The 24924-nt window shown below is 38.5% G+C and overlaps 1 protein-coding gene across 1 annotated transcript in view; it reads right to left on the minus strand.

Moving 5' to 3' along the window:
* Window positions 1-515: 515 nt before the first annotated feature.
* PLXDC2 (plexin domain containing 2) overlaps window positions 516-24924 on the minus strand; it is a 417331-nt gene continuing 392922 nt past the window's right edge. Inside the window, exon 15 of the mRNA XM_032622008.1 lies at window positions 516-10281. Within this exon, the coding sequence (XP_032477899.1) occupies window positions 10165-10281 (117 nt within the window). The 3' untranslated portion in view covers window positions 516-10164. The remainder of the gene's footprint in view (window positions 10282-24924) is intronic.

The following is a 24924-nucleotide window of genomic DNA, read 5'->3' on the forward strand; positions in this document are numbered from 1 at the left end:
TTTGGACTTCAAAGCACCTCAGTTCAGACATTCTACTTAAATTAGCTGAGAAAGACGTACAATCCTTTCCAGTTTGGGAAAAGGGGATGGAATAAGAGAGAACCTTCAGCAACTCATTTGGAAAGTCACGGAGGTTCGCGAACCAGGACTAGTGACAGAGGCAGAAGCTGAACTGCAGCCCCTTGACTTATTCCGGTATGAGGATTTTCACTGGCAGCTCAGAGCCCACCTGTCTGGCCCAGAAAGACACAACATTTGGGCTCTGTGGGTTGTGAGTGGAGACCAAGTCTCCACCTAGTGGCTGTGACATTCCAGGTGCTCCGTTTTCTATCGTTCACTCTAGTTGGTATCGGTCCCACACTTGGGCACATTTAGAAACAAAAGGATTTTCTACCCTGTCATTAGCCTGTGGCTCTGGACACTGCAGGTAGATTTTCTTCCACAATAGGTAAAATGTTTCAAAAGCTAATGGTGGAAAGAAAACAAAAATACATTGAAAGACACGGATAAACATGTTTAAGAAATTAAAACAAAATGATCATTTATTGTTTTTAATATGTAGTCAAATATGACAGCAGTATTACGCAAATTGCTCCCTTCTCTCCCTTCTAAAAATCCCAAACGTGTTAACTCCAACTGAAAGTGAAAGAAAACATGATTTAATTCTGAAAATCGCAATTGACAGAGAGAACACACATAGCATTTGGTCACCACCAGCTTCCAGAACTTAAAAGATAAATTGTGTCACCATGGCAGTCGATACACTGGCTTTCTTACAAAATTATTATGAGGAAAAAAACCAAACCAAAACAAGATTCCCCACATACTGTAAGCAGAAGAAATGCAGAAAAACTTGGTTTAAGAAGCTGTGTGAGGAGAACTTTAATGAATTATTGCAATCATAATGATCCCCAGGGAAAAGGTAGATGGCAAATTAATAGACTGTAAGGAAATACATTCAAACTTAGATAATTAATCTTACAGTGAAAATAATCAAGAAGCTTGCAGAAGTATGTAGCATCTGAATTACTGAACTTAAACAGAGGACTCCAGTAAAGGTCTTCTGCTATCAGACACCATCAGTGCAAATTCAGATACAATCGTTTTTACATTTGCAGGTTCAGGTATGTCAAGCATGAGGTCATCATGAAGTATGCGAACATTATTTTACCATGAAAAAATGTGGTCTCCGATGTCTCATTGACATGGCAAAGGAAATAGGAATGATGCCCGGAGGACTGGAGTAACTTCAAAATGCTCAGTTTTCCAAGTATTAAATGAAGTTTTGGAAAAACTCAGCAAAATTAACCTTCACCTGGCAGACATGTCCTTGATTTGAAGTCCAGGGCTGTGGAAAACAGAAACAAACTCGCAATGTGATGGGCTCACCCACCGTCTTTCCTTTTGTTTGGGGCTGAGTGGGTGTAGAGGGTCGGCTTTTCCCCCCAGTGTTCTCTTTCAGCAGCTCCACAGAGAGCTTTGTGATTCTGACAAAGGCTACAATTATATCCACTTCGAAATGCATTTACAAATATTCTCTGCGCTGGTCCAACTGGCGTGAAACACAGACAGCCCTCTGGGTGCCCGGCTTCTCCTCCTTTCACCCTTCAACGATTCAAATGACTACAGGCAGAATTACCAGAAACAGTAGTAAATTCCTGGCACTGGAAGTTCCCATGATCCCAGCTGGCATGCAAAAAAAAAAAAAAAAAAAAAAAAAGCTGTTTCTTTTTCCCCCTGAAAATAATGTACTTCCCAGGCACTGTCCAAATGCCTCAAATGAGAGATTTGTTTTGACCAACCAATGAAAAGACTTCCCCCTTCTCAGCTAGGGCCCTGAGATTTAGTTCTAATAAACACAAAGTGCTTGTGTCTAAAGAAGCTTAATTCATTTCCCTAAAATGATTTTAACATTTTTCAGCAAGGGAAGCTCTGATTTCACTTGATGGTATTTTCAGAGTAGCCTGGTGGAAGACACTTCATATGAGTTTTTACTTCCCTGCTAAAACTATAACACTCGAGTATATTTTTGTTCAAACTAGCTTTAAAATGGTTGCTTAGGCGTGACCACGAAGTCTAGACCATAGGATGGAGTCTGGGTCCCAAGATGGTTAAACTCACAGAGATCCAGCTCTGGGTCTACAGGATACAGTACCCTTTCTTATCTTTTCCTCAGGAAAATTATTTATATTTTTTATTGTATTTTATTTCCTGTGTGTGGTTGGCTGTCTCATGGTCTCTGGTATAAGGGATTCAAAGAACATGGCCATGCCTTGTAAGTCAGACGGGGATAAGCAAAAAGCCTCTTTTTGGTCATTACTTGCACATAAGTAACCCAATTCCCTAGAGCAAAAGCCTTAATGGTTTTCGGATTGGTGCCCTAGAAGAGGTACAGGTGGATGATGGCTGAGTTTTAGCTTAAATGAGGACCCTTTACCTTCTGGACGTCACATGTTTCTCAGCATAACTTACAGGATCTGTGCCCCAGTGTCTCAATGTCTGGCCGACTTAAATTCGAGGTGGTCTTCATTGAATATTTATTTGCACGTTGCTCTGAAGAAGTTGAAAATTCTCCTTGATAGCATATTTCGATCTTCACTTTTCCCATGAAGCATTCCCACCCACCCACTCCTATACCTCTTCCCACGTAACAAACGTCTAAAATTAGTTTCATGCTATGTATCTATTTGATAGGCACAAAAGGCTTACAGCTGCATGATTAGTAAGTGATATTTTGGTCATGAATATATATATATTTGTAATGCTAGGGAAGAGACAGAATTTTTTTTTTTTTTTTTTAAATCAATACTCCAGTGGTAATGAGAGAAGTCACTGAGGTTTTTCAACTGGAATCAACATGAATATATCACTATCTGCCAAGGCAAAATTTTTTACTTTAGTCCATTAGGAGAGGCATTTTTTATTAAAGTAATTCTCAAATGTTAATAGATCTTAGAAATTAGAAAAAGATGAGCACCAGCATATGACTTGCATTAATTTTTTCCAGCTTTTTATTCTGGATTTAAAGTAACATAGACTCTTTCAGTGTGGATAGTGATCTGGAAATTAACAAGAATTAACACTGAAAAGCCAACGACGATGCGTTCCATAACTTTGTTATGGAGAATCGATTCAAGAATTTAGGCGATTTTACTTGAACAATTATCCTCTTACTGCTTTGCAATAATTATTGTGAGAGCAGTGGGAACCGGATGGTTTAAAAGGTATGTCAGACAGTAATTAGGCAGATACGTTGCAATTTAAGTTGAAATTGGAAGGTCAACTTAATCAAAGCCTTAAGTGTTACTGTAGTGTCTGGTACGACAGTGGTAGGGAAGGAATTCACATACACACTTGAGGATCTCCTCGGTTGGAGTTTTCTGATTTCTGTGATGGTCTTGGGAGAGGTCACTCTGGATGTGCTTGTCAATATTTTATAGCCTTGGACTTCCTAATCAAGGCTTTTAGTCGAGTGTGCATATTAGCAACTTGTAGCAAATAATTAAGAACGTTTCCAAAGTCTGCGTTGGTCTTTTAGCAAAGGAGTAGAGGGAGACCTGTATTCCAGTTGGGGGTTTGTTGTTATGTCTAAGATACTCTTAAGGGGTTGTCTTTTATAACTTCACCAAGTTTTCCAATTGGTGCAGCACAGACACAAGTACAAACACAGGGTTATTTATAGGAAATTACAGGAAAGCTGAAATAAGGCACATTAAATCAGCAGGAACTTTGGCTTGACATATTTAGACATTTGGACATTTCCAACTTTTGATTACTTGGGACAGTCAAATTTTTTTCCCAAAGAGGGGTAATAAAAAATCAGTATCAGAGACAGAAAACTCAAGAAAAAAAAAGAAATAGAAAGCTCATGCAGATATACTTAAAATTAGATGTACCAAACATCAACTTCTATGCACATTTGAAAGCAGGATGATGGAGCACGATCTGTAGACATGTGAAATAACCAAAAGAAAACTCCTCCAAGTCTCTGAGATACTGAAGTTGTATGACACCAAGTCCCCAACTGAAGCAAAAACCATTGCAGCAGCTATTTCAGGGCAAAGTAAGAACACCAAACAGCCTTATCTCTCGCTATGAGAAAGTAAATTCCTAAGTTCCAGAGATAACCAATCTTCTGATTTCTCAATACATTTGTAAAACTGAGAGATGGAGAAATAGATAAAGATGATGTCGGGTTGTGGTTGAACTAGTGACTTTTATAGTCCCTTCTAATTCAAAGAGTTTCTGATGTCAAGTCTTATTATTAATAAAAAACCTATCTATAATGAAGATTAAGTGACAAGAGAAAGAGAAACATTTCTTTTTTCCTCCTGATATATTTTATTCATTAGATAATTCAGTAGTTTTCCCAATCTCACCCCAGAGGACATTTGGCAATGTCTGGAGACATCTTTCGTTTTCACAGCTGGGGTGTGTGTGTGTGTATGTGAGCTACTGGCATGTAGTCAACAGAAGCCTGTAAGCTGCCAAACGCCCTACAATGCGAGGGACCACTCCCACCAGCCCATCCCCCATCGAGAATTAGGGGGCCCAAAATGTCAACAGTGCTGAGGCTGAGAAAACCTGAGACGGTCTAATGAATGACAAACAACCACGCACACCTAAAGTGCAAATGTTTCTTTCATCTGCTGGTGCTTCTGGAAGACCTTGACACGATGATGCTAATTCACAAAGCCACACAGAAATATGAGAGTAAGATAGTGAACTGTTATAACACCTGATCAGGAAGAATTTAAGTGACCTACAAAGTCCTCCCGGGTCTGGGACAATTTTGGATGAGTAACCGTTCCTCTTATTAATGAAATTAACACATCCTTTGAAACATAGCAAACAGCAGAGATGGGCAGTGATGTATCATATTTCAGAAACGTTCCTCAGGCCAATACTTGAGAGTTCCTTATCTAAGTAGAATAGAAATTGGAACTGGAAATTGGATAGAGCAATAGTGATCCTATCAATTTGCAGAGTTGTGTTTGAGGATTTTACCATATTACAATTATCAGTGGACATGCCTGATCTCTTATTGTTTGTATTTATCACTGTATATCACAAGATCTAGCACAGGAACTTGGTTCCGGGAGGTGCTCAACAAATATTTAAGTGCATTGGCTGGTTGAATGAATGAACAAATAAAGAAATGAATCAAAGTGCTCTAAAATGTAAAGTGCTCTACAAACACAAGGAAGTAGGAGTATCTAATACAGCATGCCAGAGACCTCATACTATTTGCTCAAAAAAGCTTCTCAGATTCAAATGAATCATGATAATGTAGTAAGAAAACCTGCTATGAAGATTATTAGTTTTCAGGTACATCTGGGAAGAAATGAAACAAAGGCAGTACAATTTTATATGGCACAAGGTAGTATTGCTAACTTAGGTGGTGGCCACAGGTAGGAGTGAAAGAAAGGGACATGCAAAACCAAATAAAGACTCTGAAATAGCCAGAACTTGAAATTACTAGCTGTTATAGAATGGTACCATTCCTAAGACACACACATGATGGAGGAATATTGGTCCAATGTTCTCTATCAGAGACAGAACAGAGAGTCAGTATAGCAATTAAAATTTGCTTTTAGGTAGAGTGTGCCATCTACGCTGCTTGGTTGGCCTTAAATTGCTGATGAAGGGCTGTAGGCAAAGGGAACTGGAACAAAAACAACCAGTCAGGAGTTTTAAGTTCAAGACCCAGTTCTGACGCTGGGAAAATTACTATATCTCTCTGGGCCTCAATTTTTCTGATCTGTAAATGAAGAGGTCGGATTAGATGACCTCCAGTGATTCTGGCATATAGATGTTGATGTTAGAAGCTGGAGGCTGGGAAAGTGAAAACAAGAGCAATCTTTGGGAATTAATAAAACACATCATAATAAAATATCTAAAAAATGCTGGAATACAAAGCAAAATAACATTTCATAGGAGGAAGAAGCCGTAACCATAGCATCTATTTTTCAGTTAGTCTTACTTAAATATTAATTTCTTATCATAGAAGTGTCTTCAACCAAGGCATGGGTTCCAGCAAAACTTTATTTTTTGCCCTGGGCTATAGACACTAAGGGCATTACCAAATTTATACTCCCTCAGAATGAGGAAATAACATAAGAATTTTTTGCCAAAACTAATAAATCATACTAATCGGAGAATATATATTATCTACATATCAGCAACATTTAAATTTATTTTATTCCTTTCATATAGTGTGCATTTGCAAACTTTTACATTTAAAATTAAGTTCCACATATTTTTATATTTTAATGTGACAGCCCCTTACATTTGTGTTATAGGGATAAACCACATATTTGAAATTATTTGTCTGAGGTACTTTTTTCTAGAGAAGCTTGCTGGTCAGCTCCTGAGCTTCCCTTTGTTGTGAAGAGAAAACTGGGAAATCAGAAGAAACTAGAGAGGCTCAGTGGCTCTGTACAATAGAGAGCTGAGCCAGAGGAAGGGTGCACACAGGGGCTTTGCTGTGGGAGAGGAGGGATAGTTGAGGCTGATGTCATGCAGAGGAAATATTAAGAGAAAATATTAATATGGGAAAAAAAGAATTTAAGCAGTTCTGTGTGGTTTGAGCGGATTCTCCTTTGGCATTTTCTCAAGAACTGTATTGATTTGACTGTCTTTGAATGCTTTTAGGATTGATGGACTTTTTTCCCTTGGAATACAAATCTGTGCTCGTACTGGACCAACAGATGTGCTTTACATGGGTTCTGTTGACATAAAGTCTTAAAAGTCTATACATTTAGTCAATCTACATAATAATAATCTTGCAAGGAAGACAGGACAAAAATATTTTTATTTTCCAAACTTGCAAATTGAGACTCATGGCGGTTAAAGTGATTTTCCCAAGATAACATAGTGGAGACTCAAAGCTGCGTCAGCTGGGATTCTTTTCATTACTCTACGCTTCCTCTCTGCGAGCAAAAACGCTTAGATAGGCCCAGGAACTATCAAATCTCTTTCTTCTCCTCCTCCTTTTCTTCAAGGGGAGGGTGTTAAAAGGAAAGACCTCTACAGCAGTGTTAGTAGAATTTTCTGCAATGACAGGAGTGTTCTGTGTTGTCCAATATGGTAGCCATGAACCACACGTAACTACTGGGTGCTTGAAATAGGGCTAGTGTGACTGAATTTTTATTTTTATTGAATTTTAATTAATTTAAAGCGCTACACTTGGCTAATGGGTATAATATTGGACAGCACATTCTAGAAGCTCCCTGTGAGAGAGATGAGCAACTGCCCTAAGTATCTCAAACTAAAATAATAATGGGGGATAAACTGTACTTTATTATTTATCTTTAGTTTTCTAGTTGTTAGTATATCTTGAAGTCCAAACCTGTCATAAACAAACCAACACTGTGGTCAAGTGTTGGCTTAAGATATTTTTCTTGACTTTTAGTATCTTTACCTACTCACTAAATGTTTTTACAAATAATTAAGATGAAATAACTAACTTCCTCTGTAGCACCATTTATCTATTTCTCCAGAACGTTGTGTGTGTTCCTTTGCTATTCATAATTTGTAAAATTATTTTTATTCTCTCTCTACTATGTTCATAATATATTAAGTAACGTACAGATGCACCCTTTCTAATACATAATATATGTAAAGTCCAAAGCATCAGAGTCCATTCTGACTTTCCAGAAACTTTGTGTATGTCTGCTCTTCCTTTGCAGTAAATGGGCACAAAGAACAAACCAGAGATATAGAGAATGGAAGTTTCATGAAAAAGAGGGATTCAGCCAGCCTTTCTCCTTACCACTAAAAGATTCATAAACAACAGAAACCTCTTACCACCTTTAACTTTGGGTTTGGTTGGGAAGTTTTTCCACACTTCAGCAGCCCTTTTTACTTCTGAAAAGTTTTCCCTATTACTGGGTGCTCTAGTTCATTGAACAATTTAGAGTTTATGTTATTTTACAGAATTGTCGATGTTTTTGAATCGAAAATGGAAGACGAGCTTCGAAAAGAATAAAGATAACATTACTACTTCAAAGAATTGCAAAAGGAGTTGGATATATATATGCATGACTTATATAACTGTCAATCATCTCCTATTGGAAGCCACACCTAACACAAAAGCCAGTGAAAGAAGCATCATCTTATCCTAGAAGGAATCGTCTATGTGTTCCTTATGTCTTTGTAGAGTACCCGTTGCACCAGTTACATTGGCAAGTCATTTGGTTATTGCTAACTGACCAAACCTACTCCACAAGAAATAAGTTGGGTTATTTCCTATAAACCGAACGTAGCTATAGCAGAGAGATTGTCATCACATCCTTCAATCACCTTGCTTGTCAATTTTTTTGCAATTATTATCTAAGCAGTTTAGGAAAAAATTATCACCCTCATCAGGTACTTAAAAATGTAAAGCAAAATATACTTGAAGGAAAATGGCATGAGTTTACATCGGACAATTGTGATGATAAAATACGATACTCTGTCAGTGGACTGGTGTCATTCGATGTAGACGTGTGTGTACAGATGCTAAGTTGGGAGTAAAGTGCTGCTCACGAGACATCTCTGCTTCTTGACACCTGAATCTGCAAATGTTGGACACGGTACCCTCCAGAAACCAATAGCTTCTTGGCACAAGACGCAAGTTTCATGGGTCGAGATGTTGATGAAATTGTACACACAGTACCTGAATTTAAACTTTAGGAGCTCAGTATATATATTAACCACTTTCCTCCTCCAGGGATGAATTTCCTGTCTTCATTCATGGGGAGGTTTCAAAATCTGGACTGTGATTATGGGGCAAATGACAGATCCATCTAAGGAGCTTTTTGCATCTGCTTTATTTCACCAGGGAGGGAAGGGGTTGATATGAATGGGAGAGCAGATCAAATAGGCAGGAAAATGATGGGCACTGCAACTAATTGAACCACTTCTGCTAAGTGACATAAAAATATTCTAATATTAAGGATTATTTTACAACTCTATGGAAGTATGCAGTAATGCATCTCGCATTTGTTTTGTCTTGATGACAAAATGCACTCTGAGTCACAAGAGCCTGCCTTGTGTTAGTTATAAACAAAAATATATTTATATATATATTTATGTAACTACTATGTGCTTCAAAGAAAATTACTGTATGATTCAGCAGGGTTCTTTCCTTCTTTTTATCGCCAGGGATGTGCTACCTTGAATGGCTTCTTAGATTGGAATCGACAATGAAATGGGCCTTTTGGAGTGAAACGGCAAAAAGTAAAAAGCGGAAACAAAAACCCCACGTGTTTAGAATCCCTTAACATTTTTTGCCTCAAAAACGATCAAGGAACTCTTCGTATTGTTTCCTTTTGTTTCCTTCAGCCAAGAGCAACTGTGGCTTCATAGGACTTCACAGTGGGCGGTGGAGGCAATACTTCTTAAAACAAATCAGATGTTTAACTCTGAGGCAGGGGAACCAGAAGCCTCCTTTGCCTCTCCCTCCTTTCTCACACTTAGCTAAAAGGCTGCGATTCTGTCACTGCTCATAGAGTGGGCAACCAGAACAAGGAAGACGGAGGCGGAGGCGGAACCTCCAGGACAGGTAAAAGATTCATCCTGTAAAGTGATGAACTCGTTGGAACAGGTGGGTCTAGACCAGAAAAACAAAACCCGTTAGCCGCATATCTGGTGAAAAGACAGAAAAACCTCTTATTTTGTGTTTGTTTCTGCTCCTGCATCAGCCCCTTGTCTCAGCAAACTGAAATATTCATCATTGCTCTTTTGAGCGAATGGGTTCAGGCTGTGGAACACAGTTACCAGAGAAGAATATTTGAACCAAGGTGTAGATCCCTCGTGAACTAAAGCTTTATTATTTTTTGTCTTGATCCCTTTGCAACCCTGTACCTTAAGCCAACAGCATTGTAATCTTGTCATATTTCTGATAAGTCCACAGATGTCCTGAGTGAACTATAGAAGTCATTCCACTAGGGAAATTCTATGTTCAGTGGTAATTGGTATCCTCTATAAGTTTTAGGGTTTTTATTTTTCAACCCTTCCTGGGCTGGGCTTGTCCAGAAATCTCATCTCCTTCTGACTACAGCAGCTTAGGGCTGCTGTGTGTGTGTGTGTGTGTGTGTGTGTGTGTGTCTTAAAGGTATAGGCAAATTTTTAGTCTTAACACCTGTAAGCCAGCACTGGTGCTGTTCTGTCCTAGAAATTTTAGCACTGCTCTGATACAATAAAACCTTCTTTCTCTCCAACTGGTTCAACCTCAGCATAGGCAGGATGGCCAGAACCTCTTCGAAACTTCATCGCAGGCCATCTGCTTGGGCGTCTCTGAAACAGGAAATGTAAAATAGTGAACACCAGGGCGACGGTCATATCATAAGAAAAATATATTTGCCAAATATTTTAGATGAACTTCTGATTTAAATTTAGTAACATATTAAATGATCTCATTACTGTCACGGTTGGCATTATACATGCTCAAAGCCCTCTCCATTATGGCAGTACCAGAGCCTCCCAAGTGGCCATACCTCCCCCCATAGGACTGAGAGCTTCTCAAAGGCATGGTTTATGCCTTATGCATATTTATGTCTAAAAGACTCCGTAAGTGTCCAAATATAACTAAGCAAAAGTGAACGGTCATAAAAAACAAGTCTTAATGTATAGCCACTGACACTTTCTCTTCTCTAGAAGTTAATAATGATATCATTTCATTTCACTCATTAATTCACTCAAAAACTTAAGGCCATAAAATTCTACACAGTTCTTAGAAGTGTGCTTCAAATTTGGTGCTAGACTTCCTAGCAAAAAAAAAAAACCTCCCCCCAAAACAAAACAAAACAAAAACAAAAAGATCGATCACATTAATATTAAGCTAAGACTTCCCATAGATGACTTTTGTGTTTGAAAATTAACAGATGTCATGCCCTGAAAACTGAATCCAACATCAGAGGGCGCAGACAATCTCAAACCTATGTAAATAATTGCACATGTAGACACTGGTCCTAAAATACAGGTTATTCGTATTGACACTTCTCCCCAGCACTGGGTCCATCAAATAAACCTTCTGTGATTTACAAATAGAAGTGCCAAAATGAATTATTAAGTTCCAGGAGCAGAAGACACTAAGAGGCATTTCGCGGCCACAGTGACACTAGAAACTATTACTCCATTTATCAGAGTGCTTGCAGTTTTGGAGTAAATAAAACGATAAATATTAAAGGAAGTTTATTTCTATCTAAAGCACTTCAATGTGAAAAATGTTAAATATCGGTGTAGATATACAGGCATTTAGCAGCTTTCTAGATTTGCCAATTACATTCCACTGTCATGATTAATGGCTGTAACATCAGGCAGGAATGACTATTAGCTCTACCTTCTGGAAAGACACCAATCACGGTCATTGCATCCTGCCTACTAATAATATTATGTACTGTCTATACAACATTATGTGGTCAGAATGCTTTATATTTACTAGCTGATTAAGTCCCATGATGCAAGTGAAACTGAATTATCTTTACTTTCCAAGAGAAGAAGGTAAACCTGAGAGGGCTAAAGGGCAAAATAGCGTGTCTTTGTTGGAACTAAAAATCATCATCAATGGAAATATAATAATCGTTCCTAGGGAGATGGACCCTGTAATTTATGGTCACTCCTGTTTGCGGGAAAATGCCAATAGGCTCACTCTTTAAAACCCCCACTCTGGTTTCAGTTACTTCACAACTGGGCTTCTTAGGGCACAGCTGCCCTGTCTTTCTCTGAGTGAAGCAGCACCACTAAGTCTGTTCTGAAGTCCCACCTTCCAAGGCCCACCTGGCCTGTGGGTCCAGCGGGCAAGTACAGCCCTGTGAAGCAGTACAAATTTGCAACTCAGCACATAAAGACACTGTGCTACAGGTGACCATTAAAAAGGAGTGCGGATTATCATCAAGAAGACAACAGACAGCAGGTGCTAGCGAGGATGTGATGGAACGGGAGGGAATCCTTAGACACTGTAGGTGGGAGTGTAGATTAGTCCAACCACTAGGGAAAACAACAGGGAAGTCCCTCAAAAGGTTAAAAATAGATGATCTAGCAATTCCACTTCTGGTATATACCCAAAGGAAATGAAAACAGGAGTCTGAAGAGATAAATGCACTCCCCTGTTTACTGCAGCATTATTCACAATAGCCAAGATATGGAAACAACCTGAATGTCCACCAGTGGATGAATGGATAAAGAAGAGGTGGTATATAGAGTGGGATATACACAGTGGGATATTATTCTGCCATGAGAAAGGAGGACATCCTGTCATCTGTGACAACATGGATGGACCTTGAGCACATTATGCTAAGCGAGACAAGTCAGAGAAAGACAAGTACTGTATGATATCACTTATGTGTGGAATCTAAAAAAGTCAAACCTAAAAGAGTAACAAAAAGTAAAACAGTGGTTACTAGGCAACGGGGGGTGGGGAGATAAGATTGATGGAATTTAAGGGTATACGCTTGTAATGGGTATTAAATAATATTGTACTATAAGTATGTAATGCAATAAATGTCATTAAAACAGCAACCATATTACAATATACAAATGTATCAAAGTAACATGCTGTATGCCTTAAATTTATGCAACTTCAAACTTATCCAATAAAAAAATAAAAAGGAGCACCATTAATGAGAATGTTGACGATGATGCTTGTGAAAGTTATATTTTACTAAGCTCTTAACCGTATTTCATGCAGTTAGTAGGTAATTTACATACACTATCTCATTTAATGTGTACAACTCAATCATTTACCTTTCGCACAAACCTAAAAAGCCAGCAAATGGCAGGTCCAAGATTTAAAATGAGATCTGTCTACGTCCAAAGTTAATTCTCCCCGCTGTAGAAATTAGTTCTTAAAATTCAGTAGTTTGTGTATAACCTATCTGAAATTTGTGAACATGGCTCTATTTTTATTTCAATCTTAAACTATAACATTACCAACAACTTCAGGGTTCTGTTAATAAGTCAGAATGACTAAGTTAATAATTCTCTTAGGTGAAAAGATTGAAGGATTATTGATAATGTTTATCATGTTCTTTGTGAACTCATCATAGAGGTTCTCAAAATTGAAAGTACAAAAGTATTGGACAATGGAGCTTCCTCTGTTAACCCAGCATAGACTTATTCTCTGAATTAACTGCATATCCTTAAAGAAAACTTCTTTTGATTTACCACTACTCATTGTAGAAAAAAAAATACCCCAACAAGATTTAAAATCACTAGAGATCCTACCACCCACACATAATTTGGTTCAACTATCAGTGTACATCACTTGTATGCATTTCTAGAAACATTAAATCATTGCAAATACTGTTTTATGGACTCCTTTATTTCCAATTAAGAGCACGAAAAAATTTATGAACTATCCCTCTACAAAATTATTTTAAGTATCTGTAGAGCAAACTACTTATAACTCAATATGATTTATACAGTCAATTTGATTTTGAGATTTTTTTTCCAGATTTTTTGATAAAATAAATAATATTACAGTGAATACTTTTGCTGCTAACCTGATGGGAATAAAATTATTGGGCCAAAGAGAATGCACAAATTATTTACTAAAAACGTCTGAAATGTCTAACATGGTGCTAGATGCCATGTTGAAGGAAATATGACCAAAGAAAGGTATGAAACATGGTTTCCACATGGGAGATAAAAACCATTTCAGGGGAAAGGGATACATTGAGGTAAGACTTAATAAAGGGCTCAAATAAGCATTCTACAAATGAACAAGATAGAATAGGTATAATCCAACTACAAAATTATTCAAGACTCCTATTTGTGCAAAACTGAAAATTTTATATTTACTCCTAGAGTTTCTGACCAGATGAAAATAGAGGGTATTTCCCATAAGAATATGTTAAAATTTACAATGAAATCTAATAGATGTCATGCAGCTGGGGTTTTAAACATTTGGTCCGATTTTACATTCTTTTACAATTCCTTGATATCTCAATTCTAGCCCTAAAAATACCAAACAGAGTAATAAATTCACCAAAATTCTGCTTCCTTTCTCGAATGCTTTGACATATCACAGATAAGTTATATGATCTAAAATAAATCACTTGATTTCTCTGGGCCTTTGTTTCCTTATCTGTAAAATGATATCTGAGGATTTGTCCTCTAAAACTGTAGGATCCTTATGCTTGCTTCCCTGAGATAACGGACTTGAACACCAGAGAGAAAAATTATTTAAAAGCTCCTCTGGGTCGTGGTTCTCCTGACCATTGTCCCTCCTGCCTTCCTGCACTAACTTTTAGGATCCCTAAATTTCAAGGAAATCTATGTAAATTAGTCCTAACTGACGTCGTTTTCCTAGGTCAATCTGTAATTGTTCAGAGATTTCCTTATATAAATGAAAAAAGGGGGCAGTTCTGTGACTTCCACAGAATGACTGAATGTTTAGTTCTCACAGAACAATCTTTAAGGTTGGTGCTGTAATATGAGACATCTATCCGATGGACAAAGAACGGGCATCATGTCTGGCTCTGCCATGAAGTATGATGGACAGGTCACAACCCAGCACTTAATACTTTTTTCTTGAGGCTGAGACATGTCCAAATCTGTGTTCTTTTTAGAATGGCTAATTCAAATTGTTACAGAAACTGATGGAGGGGGGGCACAGGGTCATGTGCTAACAGAGCAGGATCTATGCTGAAAATGGAAAAATTCGAACCAGACTGTAATGTTAATTCATTACAGAGATTCAGGGTGTCATGCCTTAAAACAGGACTGGGTGTAATGCGTGGGTGATCTCTAATTTCATTTCTGAGAATTATTTATGCGATTAATCAAATTCAGAAGTAAATGTTCACACTGATATGTTGGCACTGGGGTGGGCCGTGAAAGCAGGTATTCTCCCTAATTACTCCATCAGAACTATTAATTGAACAGTCATCCAGATCTGTCTCAATGGTCTGTGGCAAGATAATTAGCTGAAATATCCACAAACAACCCTGCAGGGTACCCTCCGTTAGTAGCGTAAACAACACTGCAGCTGGAGACCTGTCTTCAGGCTCGGAGAGCAAAGCGGATAGTGCTTTTTATGGGTTAGATGAACCCTTGAAAGGCAGTTACTAGGCGTGAGTGTGAAAGACAAGGGGTTAATTTTGAAATTCAAGGCCCAGCTAGAAGACACCTGTGGTGTCTGATGGCGTTTGACAAGCAGTTGTTCTGAAATTTCTAGTATTTCTTCAGTAAACAGTAGGAAGTGGAAAGAGGCTGGGGTCCTGAGGCACGGACAGCATCTCGGTCCTGTCACTTCCCAGCATAAGACTCAGGCACAGTCCCATGTTTTGTTAGCTTCCCCGTTTGGAAAATGAAATGAACTGGATGATTGTTTTCTCAAGACTTTCTTTTCTTTTTTAATTAAAAAAAAAAAATTAAGCCACAGACCCTTTGTTCCAATGAAATTTTACCTGGAAGCCCAAACAGGATCACTCAGAGTATAGGTCTCTCTTCATTGTGACGGAGGAAACCCTGCTCACACACTCCCTGAGCCCTGGGGGGGCCTATGGATCCTATACCTTCTAGAGCATGTTTTTGGAAACTATAGAATGAACTCTGCATTTCTCACACTTGCAGACAAATCACAAGGGATCTTGTTAAAATGCAGATTCCGATTTAGCAGGTCTGGGGAGAGGCCCGGGACTCTGTGTTTCTAACAAGGTCCCAGGTGAGGCTGATGCTACTGGTAGTTGGAACTGCACGGGAAATGCTTCTCTACAGTCTCTGTAATTAGGAGCATTCTTTAAAAGTGGGGGGAAGAAAAAATTTTGAACTTTAACTTTCCTTGAGTCTCCAGTGGATCTTTGTGGAAACTGACGTGTTCATACAACTGGGTCAACCTTTCCATATTTAGCTTTGATCACTTTTGACTGTCCAGAGGAAGGGAATCTTTTCTCTTTTTCATACTTCTAAATACAAATTATTCTCTAATCTCCTTATTTTGTGTTGAATATTATTTCAACACAGGTTACTTTCAGTTATAAATCTGGGTTGCCAGATTTAGCAAATAAATCTACAGGACAACAGTTAAATTTGAATGGTAGATAAACAATGAGTAATTTTTTAAAACTATACTTCCTGGGACATATTTATGCTAAAAAGTTACTCATTGTTTATTTGAAATTAAAATTTATCTAAGTGTCGTGTATTTGATTTGGCAAACCTATCCACAGGAAAACACAATATAATGGCTCTGGGCCCTGGCCAAACTTGCAATCTAATTAAAATAAATGACTCCTGTTTGTGGCTGTGTCTCTTTGCTTCATGAATTGTAGGTCACTTTTTTCTTAAAAAGAGTAGCTCAAATGGATTTGTCTATCTTTTGGTGTGGCCAAGAATTCTAAGCAATAATTCTTGTGTGAAGCAAAGTCTGGGTGTTGTTTTTTTTTTAAATTTTTATTGGAGTGTAGTTGATTTACAGTGTTGTGTTAGTTTCAGGTGTACAGCAAAGTGAATCATTTATACATATACATATATCCACTCTTTTTTGGATTCTTTTCCCATATCGGTCATTACAGAGTATTGAGTAGAGTTCCCTGTGCTATACAGTAGGTCCTTATAAGTTACCTATTTTATATATACTAGTGTTTGTATGTCAATCCCAATCTTCCAATTTACCCCTTCCCCCTACCTTACACCCTGGTAACCATAAGTTTGTTTTCTACATCTGTAACTCTATTTCCGGGTGTTTTTTTTTACACATTCTCTACTCATCCTATTTTGGTTGCTTTTCCTCACGTAGAAGTTGTTTTACTGCCCAGCAGTTGCCTCTTTTCCAACCTAAAATTACGACTTGCCAGTGGTCTGTTGCCTTCATTCTAGAACTGTGCAGTGGATAATCCTGAATTAGTTAATACAACCATAGTTAACACATGCCCAAGATGAAAATTTTCCCAAAGCATGTGAAGAACAGCTATTTACTGGCAATAACAAAACCATCATATTACTCACATAATTTTCCAAAAGCAAAAGTATTCTTAAAGGGGAAGGGACAGATCGGGAATTTGGGATTGACATGTGTACACTGCTATATTGAAAATAGATAACCAACAAGGACCTACTGTATAGCACAGGGAACTCTGCTCAGTATTCTGTAATAACCTAAATAGGAAACGAATTTGAAAAAGCATAGATACGTGTATAGGTATAACTGAATTACTCTGTTGTACAACTGAAACTAATACAACATGGTTAATCAATTATACTTCAAATATAAAATAAAAATTAAAAAATAAAATGAAATCAAAGTGATTCTCTATTGGCTCCTAAATCAAGTACAAATTCTTTAATACGGGAAGAAAGATCTTTCAATCACACAGCTCAAACACTTAATGTCCATTTTTTTTTTAATAGCCCAGTGGATTTCAGACATGACTAAAAATAACATTACTTGGGGAGATTAAAAAAAAAGTATTGAAGTCAAAGCCCACCTTGGCCAACTGATTTAGAATCTGTCGCTGGGGCCCAGGCAGGTGGAGTTTTTTAAAAAGTTCTTCGGGTCAGTCAGATGCACAGTGAGGGTTGAGAGCCACTTTCCATGTCTACATCCCATGCCTTCCTACTCCGAGCCTTCGCCTGTGGTTCTCCCCTAAACTGGAATGCCACTTACTTCATCATTTTTACTTATACAAACACTATCCATTTCACATTATTTCCGAGAAAGATTTCTGGATTCCTACCTACAGATGAGAAGTTACTTTTCATTCTCCTGTGTTGTCTGAGACATTTCCTGATATTCTAGCTACATCTCTTGTCACATTTTAGCACACGTGGTTGTTTATGTGGTTGCATACATGTACTATATGTATCTGTCCTTGGCGTCAAAGTCATATCTGTTCAACTCTGAAATAGCTGTGGCAGTGGTGTACTGAAGATATCTGACATCTGGAGTAGATCCTTTTTGTAACATCTGCCTCCTCTGCAAGACAACATTATTTTCAGTCATAATCAGAAAAGGAAATGAATAATAATAATGGCCAGAAAAGAAGCAGACACTGAAAACCTTCCTGTTTTGAACTTCATAGACATAATCACACCAGCAAAAGACATTACAAATAAAAAACAAAACAAATATTACTGTACAAAAAGGGGAGATGCAAATGACAATGTGTTTTTGAAAAAAGGGGGAAAAGACAGATGAGGGAATATTGCTGAATGAGTGAGGACCAGATTCAGAGAATGATTTGCACTTTGCAATAATAGAATTGAAGTAACCCAAGTTCTTTTTCTCTGTCTTTACAACCATAGTGCCATTGTTCTTTCTTTTGAATCTACTGTTTTAACACAGATGCGTGTAGTACTCTGTGGGTTGGAGACCCATTGATCCTGAACACGTACAAGGAACTCCAGATGGAGTCATGATTCAAAAGAATTCATTTATTCTCTAAATGAATGCATACAGCTGAGTCGGCTGTGAGGCGCCAAGCGTGTAGTTGGGAGTTCTCTGAATTAAGTTTCATGTAGAAGACAATATTCATCAAAGGAAAAGTAAGAAAACTGCTCAGTTGAAGTTTACATATATGCTATGTTAGTAAAGCTCAATAGTGACTGAATCAACTCTTTAAGACCACTTTTTTTTTTTTTTTTTTTTGCGGTACACGGGCCTCTCACTGTTGTGGCCTCTCCCGTGGCGGAGCACAGGCTCCGGGTGCGCAGGCTCAGCGGCCATGGCTCACGGGCCTAGCCGCTCCGTGGCATGTGGGATCTTCCCGGACCGGGGCACGAACCCGTGTCCCCTGCATCAGTGGGCGGACTCTTAACCACTGCGCCACCAGGGAAGCCCTGAATCAACTCTTTAGACCTTAGATCAGCAAAAGTTTTTAACACAATTTGGAATTTCAGGTACACAGTGATAATAAAAATCTCACCTTTTTAAGTTAGTTCTATTGTAATTATACCATTCTTTATAGACAATGCGCCCCCTCATGACCTGTACCTGGGGCAGATTGCTCTCAAAGCCCTGCCCTTGGTTCCGCATTGATCTACCATGTCTAGCAAAGTGTGATGCACGAGGAGATTCATGCGTGTTCGTATAGACTTGCACAGATCTTCTACCGTTTATGCCCCGTGACAGACTCAGCACACCCAGACTTTTTTCCTCTTTTGACTTCAACCCATTATTGGGCATTTTGTTGCCCCAAATAAGAATGACTGGTTAATAGTGACTATTAGCGCATTCATGTGGATATAACTGCATTCAGTCAGCCAATAAAATTTCTATTTAAGCACCTATATGTAAAACACAACACTAAACTTAAGGCATTTAAAGTATATTAAGGGAAAATAAGGTATTTGCATACAAAAGCTTGAATAGCTTGAAGCTAAAAATGCAGACAAGGGATTTGATTACTCAGTGTAAGGTCAAGTATGTGCTGAAAGTATTTAAAAGTAAATTTTATGAGTTTGGAGGAAAGAGCTCTTCTTTTGGATTTGAGTCATCAGAGATGGTTTCATGAGAAGATTGAACATGAAGATAGTGGACAGAATGAAACCCTCAGCGCAGACTGCAGGCTGCTTGCCACTGGTTTTTTGCGCTTTGTTTTTCTCCTCTACTTTATCCCCTCCAGCAACTTTGATAACTTCAACATTCTCTTCTTCAGGATTCCTCCTCAGTCGTTTTGAAAATATCCACTTTTATCTCTTCTATACTGCTCATTCTATCTTATCTCAAAACACCCACCTCCAAGGCCTGGCCATCTCATGGCACTGCACTACCTCTAATTCCTTTAAATTAAGTTCCCTCATCCTTACCTTAAATCCTCATCTCCTACATTTTCCTATTCCAGACCCTAAGCTGTCACAACTACTGTAGAAAAAAGTTACATATTCGTGTTAACCCAGCCCCAAAGAATTGAGGCAGGAGATAGATGGGCCCCAGGCTGAGCAAATGGAGCTCGTCCCCTTTGGACAGAAACTCAATAATAGCAGGAAAATTGGAGAGGCTGAGCCCCGCCCAGATAAAAGACAAGAGATCACGAATTTCTCATTCTGGAAGTCAAGGAGACCTTCCCAACTAGAAACCTCCTTGGAGGTCAAAAGGGGCGTAATGTCAATTTATCCATAGGCCTCTTTGCTGGAATCCATCTTGGCTAAGAGATGCACGTGCACACATGGGAGAATCCTGAGATGTACCAAATACGGACTCAGAACCAGGCAAAGCAAAGTGATTGGCCAAAGGAAACCTGGAAGAAATGCCCCATATAAGTGATTCAAACTACCACGAGAGCACGACTCTCTGAGTCCCTGCCATGTGTCTATCCACATGTACTCTTTTCCTCCTAATAAACACTTTGTTTCACTGCTTTCCGTCCTTGTGGGAATTCTTTTCTGCAAAGCCAAAGGGCCAGGGCCTTGTCACTGACCACTAGTCTAGTGGCTAGGATTCGGTATCTCACTGCCGCGACCCGACCTCAATCACTGGCCAGGAACTGAAACCCTGCTTCAAGCAGCTGCGGGCCGAGGCCACCTGAGATCAGAATCCCACTCTTTCAATTGGGAACTCATTGAGTCATTCACTCTTCTCTTGTTAAATCCTCATGACACACCCAGACTCCATCCAATCCCAATCCGTGCTGTCCTCTCTCAATCTCGTATTTCATCACCCATTTTTACTGAGAAGATGAAGCCATTAAGGTGCTAACCCTTTCCCCTCTCTCTTCACTAAAGCCTTCATATCTACTCATCCTTTCTTCTTACCTGAAATAAAAAGATAGTCTTCCTCCTTGCATAGTTAATTGCATTTCCTACTCAATCCTGTCTCTACTTCATCCTTCCCTCCTTCCCAAGCATCTTAAAAAAAAATCCGTGTTTTTCTTTACCTTATGCCTATACTCAACATCAGAAAACCAAAAAACCACCTTTACTTGATGTTTTTTTGTAGCCTCATTACTAAATCTCTCTTGAATGTCTGACTGAATCCACTGCCTTCACATTGCACCACCAATTTTACCCCCTTAAATCTGATGTCTGCCCCTTACCTTGAAACTGTGTCCTCACGGGTGACAAATAATCTCTTTGTCAAGTTAGTACCTTTTTTCTCTTCTAATTCTTTGGTGTCTCTAGAGCCCTTTATACTGCTGCCTACTCTTCATTTTTGATACTTTCCCTTGACGGTATATTTTCTTGCATCTTGGGTTTTTTTCTTTTCTTATGCCTTTCTTTTTTTTTTCTTTTACCTTTTACACTTGTCTCCTTCCCCGGTTTATGAATGCTAAATTTTAACATGTCCTAAGGGAGCCACGAGCTCTCTGATCTCTCTTCCCCGTAGCATTCTTTATTCTCTTGGGGTTCAATTCTCACTATTGTAACTTGCACATTTTCTCACTCGACTGCTTTATCTTAATCCATTCCTTATCTTCAGTTGCTTTTTTTTTTTTTTTTTTTGGTGGTACGCGGACCTCTCACCGTCGCGACCTCTCCCGTTGTGGAGCACAGGCTCCGGATGCGCAGGCTCAGCGGCCATGGCTCACGGGCCCAGCCGCTCCGCGGCACGTGGGATCCTCCCGGACCGAGGCACGAACCCGTGTCCCCTGCATCGGCAGGCGGACTCTCAACCGCTGCGCCACCAGGGAAGCCCTTCAGTTGCTTTTTTGGAGGCCCAATTGTGATTTGACCATCAGCTCAAACCAAACATGCTTAAAATCCACCCCCATCACTTTCTTTCCTAAACTAACTTTGTCCTCTGATGTTTCTAATTCTGTGGCTAGAAAATTTAACTTCCCCGTGTCTCAGCTTTCGTACTTTGGAATTATCTTTACTTCTTTCTCTTCACCCCACACATTCGATTCAAAGAATCAGGATACTCCCCCCACCTTTACCATAAATTAGCTATAGGAGTTTTGGAATTGCTTAATTTCTTGGACTCTTCAGTTACTTTCTCTGTAAAACAGGGATATAACAAATGCCTACATTTACGGACCTCATTGAGAATCAAAGGTAATTAATTGAAAGCACTTTCAGACACAAAGCTTTAAGCAAATGAAAATGGCTAAGTTCTATCTTCTGCCTTCACATGGCTCTTGAAGTAGCCCCATTCCATTCCTTCTATTAATACCCTAATTCAGCTCGCAGCTCTCATCTCACACATGAACTACCGAGACAGCCTTCTAGCTCTCCTCTGCAGGTCTTTTCTCTCTTCTCCAGCTGTCTCCAGCCCCCTTCCCCAGCACTGTTTTCAACTTCTACTCCTTTATTACATCACTGATGCTCACTGCCCATAGAAGGAAGCCCAGATTTTGTAGTTAGTTCTTCAAAGCCTGTCACATGTAACCTCCATCCACATTAAAGCTACTCCCAGTACTTGTCTGTAGATACCAATATACAGTTGAATAAATCAATCCGTCTTGCCCCTTCTTGATTTAATGCTTTTGTAAAGTCATAACATACCCCTCATCCATGTGAATGGCGTCTCCCCTTCCTCTTTGCCCAGGCACAGCCTGGCACTCTTTTGAGACTCTGCTCAAATGCTGCCTCTTTAATGAAATTCCCCCTGATTCATCTCCCTCTCTTTCCTAAGAATTTTGCAGTGCTTGCCTGAACTATTCAGCATGGAACATACCGTTGATGTTCCTTGTATTATTACTAAATTCCTATGTGGCTATTTGGTCTTTAAAGTTTTTATGTTCTATGATTCCACCTACATAATAAGCTGGCAAATATTATACACAGGGTGACCATATGACATCGTCCAAATTAGGACACTCTGAGAGCGAATGGGAGAACTAGTAACGACTTACATCAGACAACAGACATAGACTGGGTTATATGTTTCCCCTAGTTGCAACTCTGCGATATTAAGAACATCTACCAGATTGCATTTCACAAATGGGAGTTTCAGTTTTGACTGATTTTCCATGATATGAGCTGAGAAGATTCCAGGCTTCTTTGGTATTAGCTTATAATATTATGTTGATAATGCATTTGGCAGTATCTTTTGATTTTTTGAACCACACTGCCATGGGTGGCTGTCGTCTACTAAGATAGAGTAATAATTTGCTATTAGACAGGCAATTTACGGGGTGGAAAAGTAATTCGCAGTTGGGTGTGAAAACAGGCCAGGTCACTGGCGCCCAGTGACTTGGTTAAAAGACAAGATAATGCTGCTCTGCTCATAAATGTTCTCATAAAAGTCGAATGTGAGTTAGTGTTGATCTGTACAACAACAGGACTGGCTGTGGTCCCGAAGAGGCTGTTGTCATAAAGTAACTTGTATCTGGAGCATCACTGTGCTTCTCAGTGAGGTGAAAGAAAAGTGGCAAGTTAAACTCTAATCAGCCGTGACCTTAGGAATGGCAGGTCATGAGTTATTTCCTGCCCTAAAGGGATTGCATGCTTTAATCTACATTTAATCACAAGATTAGGAAACAACCCAATTGAATGCTTTATGCCATCAAATCCAAGGCTGGACACTATTCATGGGACGATTTAGTGTAATGTTTATCAATCAAGCCAGGACAAAAATAGATCTGTAATATTCGACTGGTATTTCAGGACGTGTTTAATTTGTATATGTTTAAATAAAATTAAAAGGTTTAGAAACATTTTAAAAGGCAGATAGCAAACTTTTTACCTATTTAAGGTACCATAGAAAAATAGATATGCATAATGGTATATCTCTTTTAAATTTGAGAAACTGGATCTATTTATTTTGGAATTTTGGATACACACTATCTCTTTTCAAGTCAATTGAGAAATTGAAATAAAAAATAATGATGATCCTACCCATAAAAAATTGAATCACTGTGTTGTACCACTGAAATTAATATGATGCTGTGTATCAACTATACTTCAATAAAAAAATCAAAAGGGGAACAATATAGCATTAGTATGGCAGAAAAATAAATGTTAAGGAATATCTGCTGTACTAGATCAATTGAAGGGATATTACAGACGCACTCATAACTGTTTTCATACAATGTTATAACTGACTAATATCAGTGTTTAATCGTTCCTTACTTAGAGCCTCCAATGATGTTCATTACTATCCTTTACAAAGATTCCTGTAATTTCCACAAAAGCTTAACTGAAAGTGCAAGACATGCATCCTGTGATAAAGAAGTAATGATAACCATTGGAATGATACTATGTGAGCCAGGTTACAGTCCTGGAAGTAACTGCAACGTTCACAGCATTTTGAAAATGAAAGAAAGAAATAAAAAAATCAAGATGTCTGAGATAGACCAACTAGAACCTATAAAAATGACTCTTTTTATTGCACAATCAATGGTATTATATCCAGGGGTTGAGAAAATGGTTTGTGAATTATTTAGATCACTCTAAATCACTTTTTCCCTTCCTTTTTATCATTTGGGTAACTCACCAACATTCGCATAAGAAAGGAGGGTAGGTATGGGAAATAAATGAACCTCTCCAATAAATACAAGGGAGGAATGGGAAAAAGATGAATACCTCTAATAAATTTTGGTATTTATGTAATTTTTGGCTAAGACTAATGACCATCTTTTAAAAAAATACACTTTTTTTTTTCTTTTTACACTATGCTGATGAAGGCAGTTGGGAGTCAGCAAATTTGGTTTTAATTCCTGGTTGGATTACACGAGAGGTTAAGGAATTGACCAAAAGTCACAAAGTTAATAAATTAAAAGCTAGAATTTATGCAAGGTCTGTCCTCTTTGCACTGCACTCTTTCTACTGCATTTAACTGGTTCCTGCCTCTGTTACTGTCACGTACTAAGGCCTCAGGCAAATCACTTCCCATCTCATGGGAGGTTATCCACACATTAGTTGTATGCATTTAAAACACACGGTGAATGACTCAACTAAAATATACCAGTAAGATTTACATTAAAAATATCTTACTACATCATCTTAAAACATCAGTGCTGCAAATTCAAGAGTTATTTATATTTCCAAGTATACAAATGTTTATTCAGGGAAATGAAGTCTAATTTCTCTTTAGGTGAGACATGTAATGCAAAAGTT

The sequence above is a fragment of the Phocoena sinus genome, chromosome 2 (assembly GCF_008692025.1).
Source record: "Phocoena sinus isolate mPhoSin1 chromosome 2, mPhoSin1.pri, whole genome shotgun sequence".
Taxonomy (NCBI): Eukaryota; Metazoa; Chordata; class Mammalia; order Artiodactyla; family Phocoenidae; genus Phocoena; species Phocoena sinus.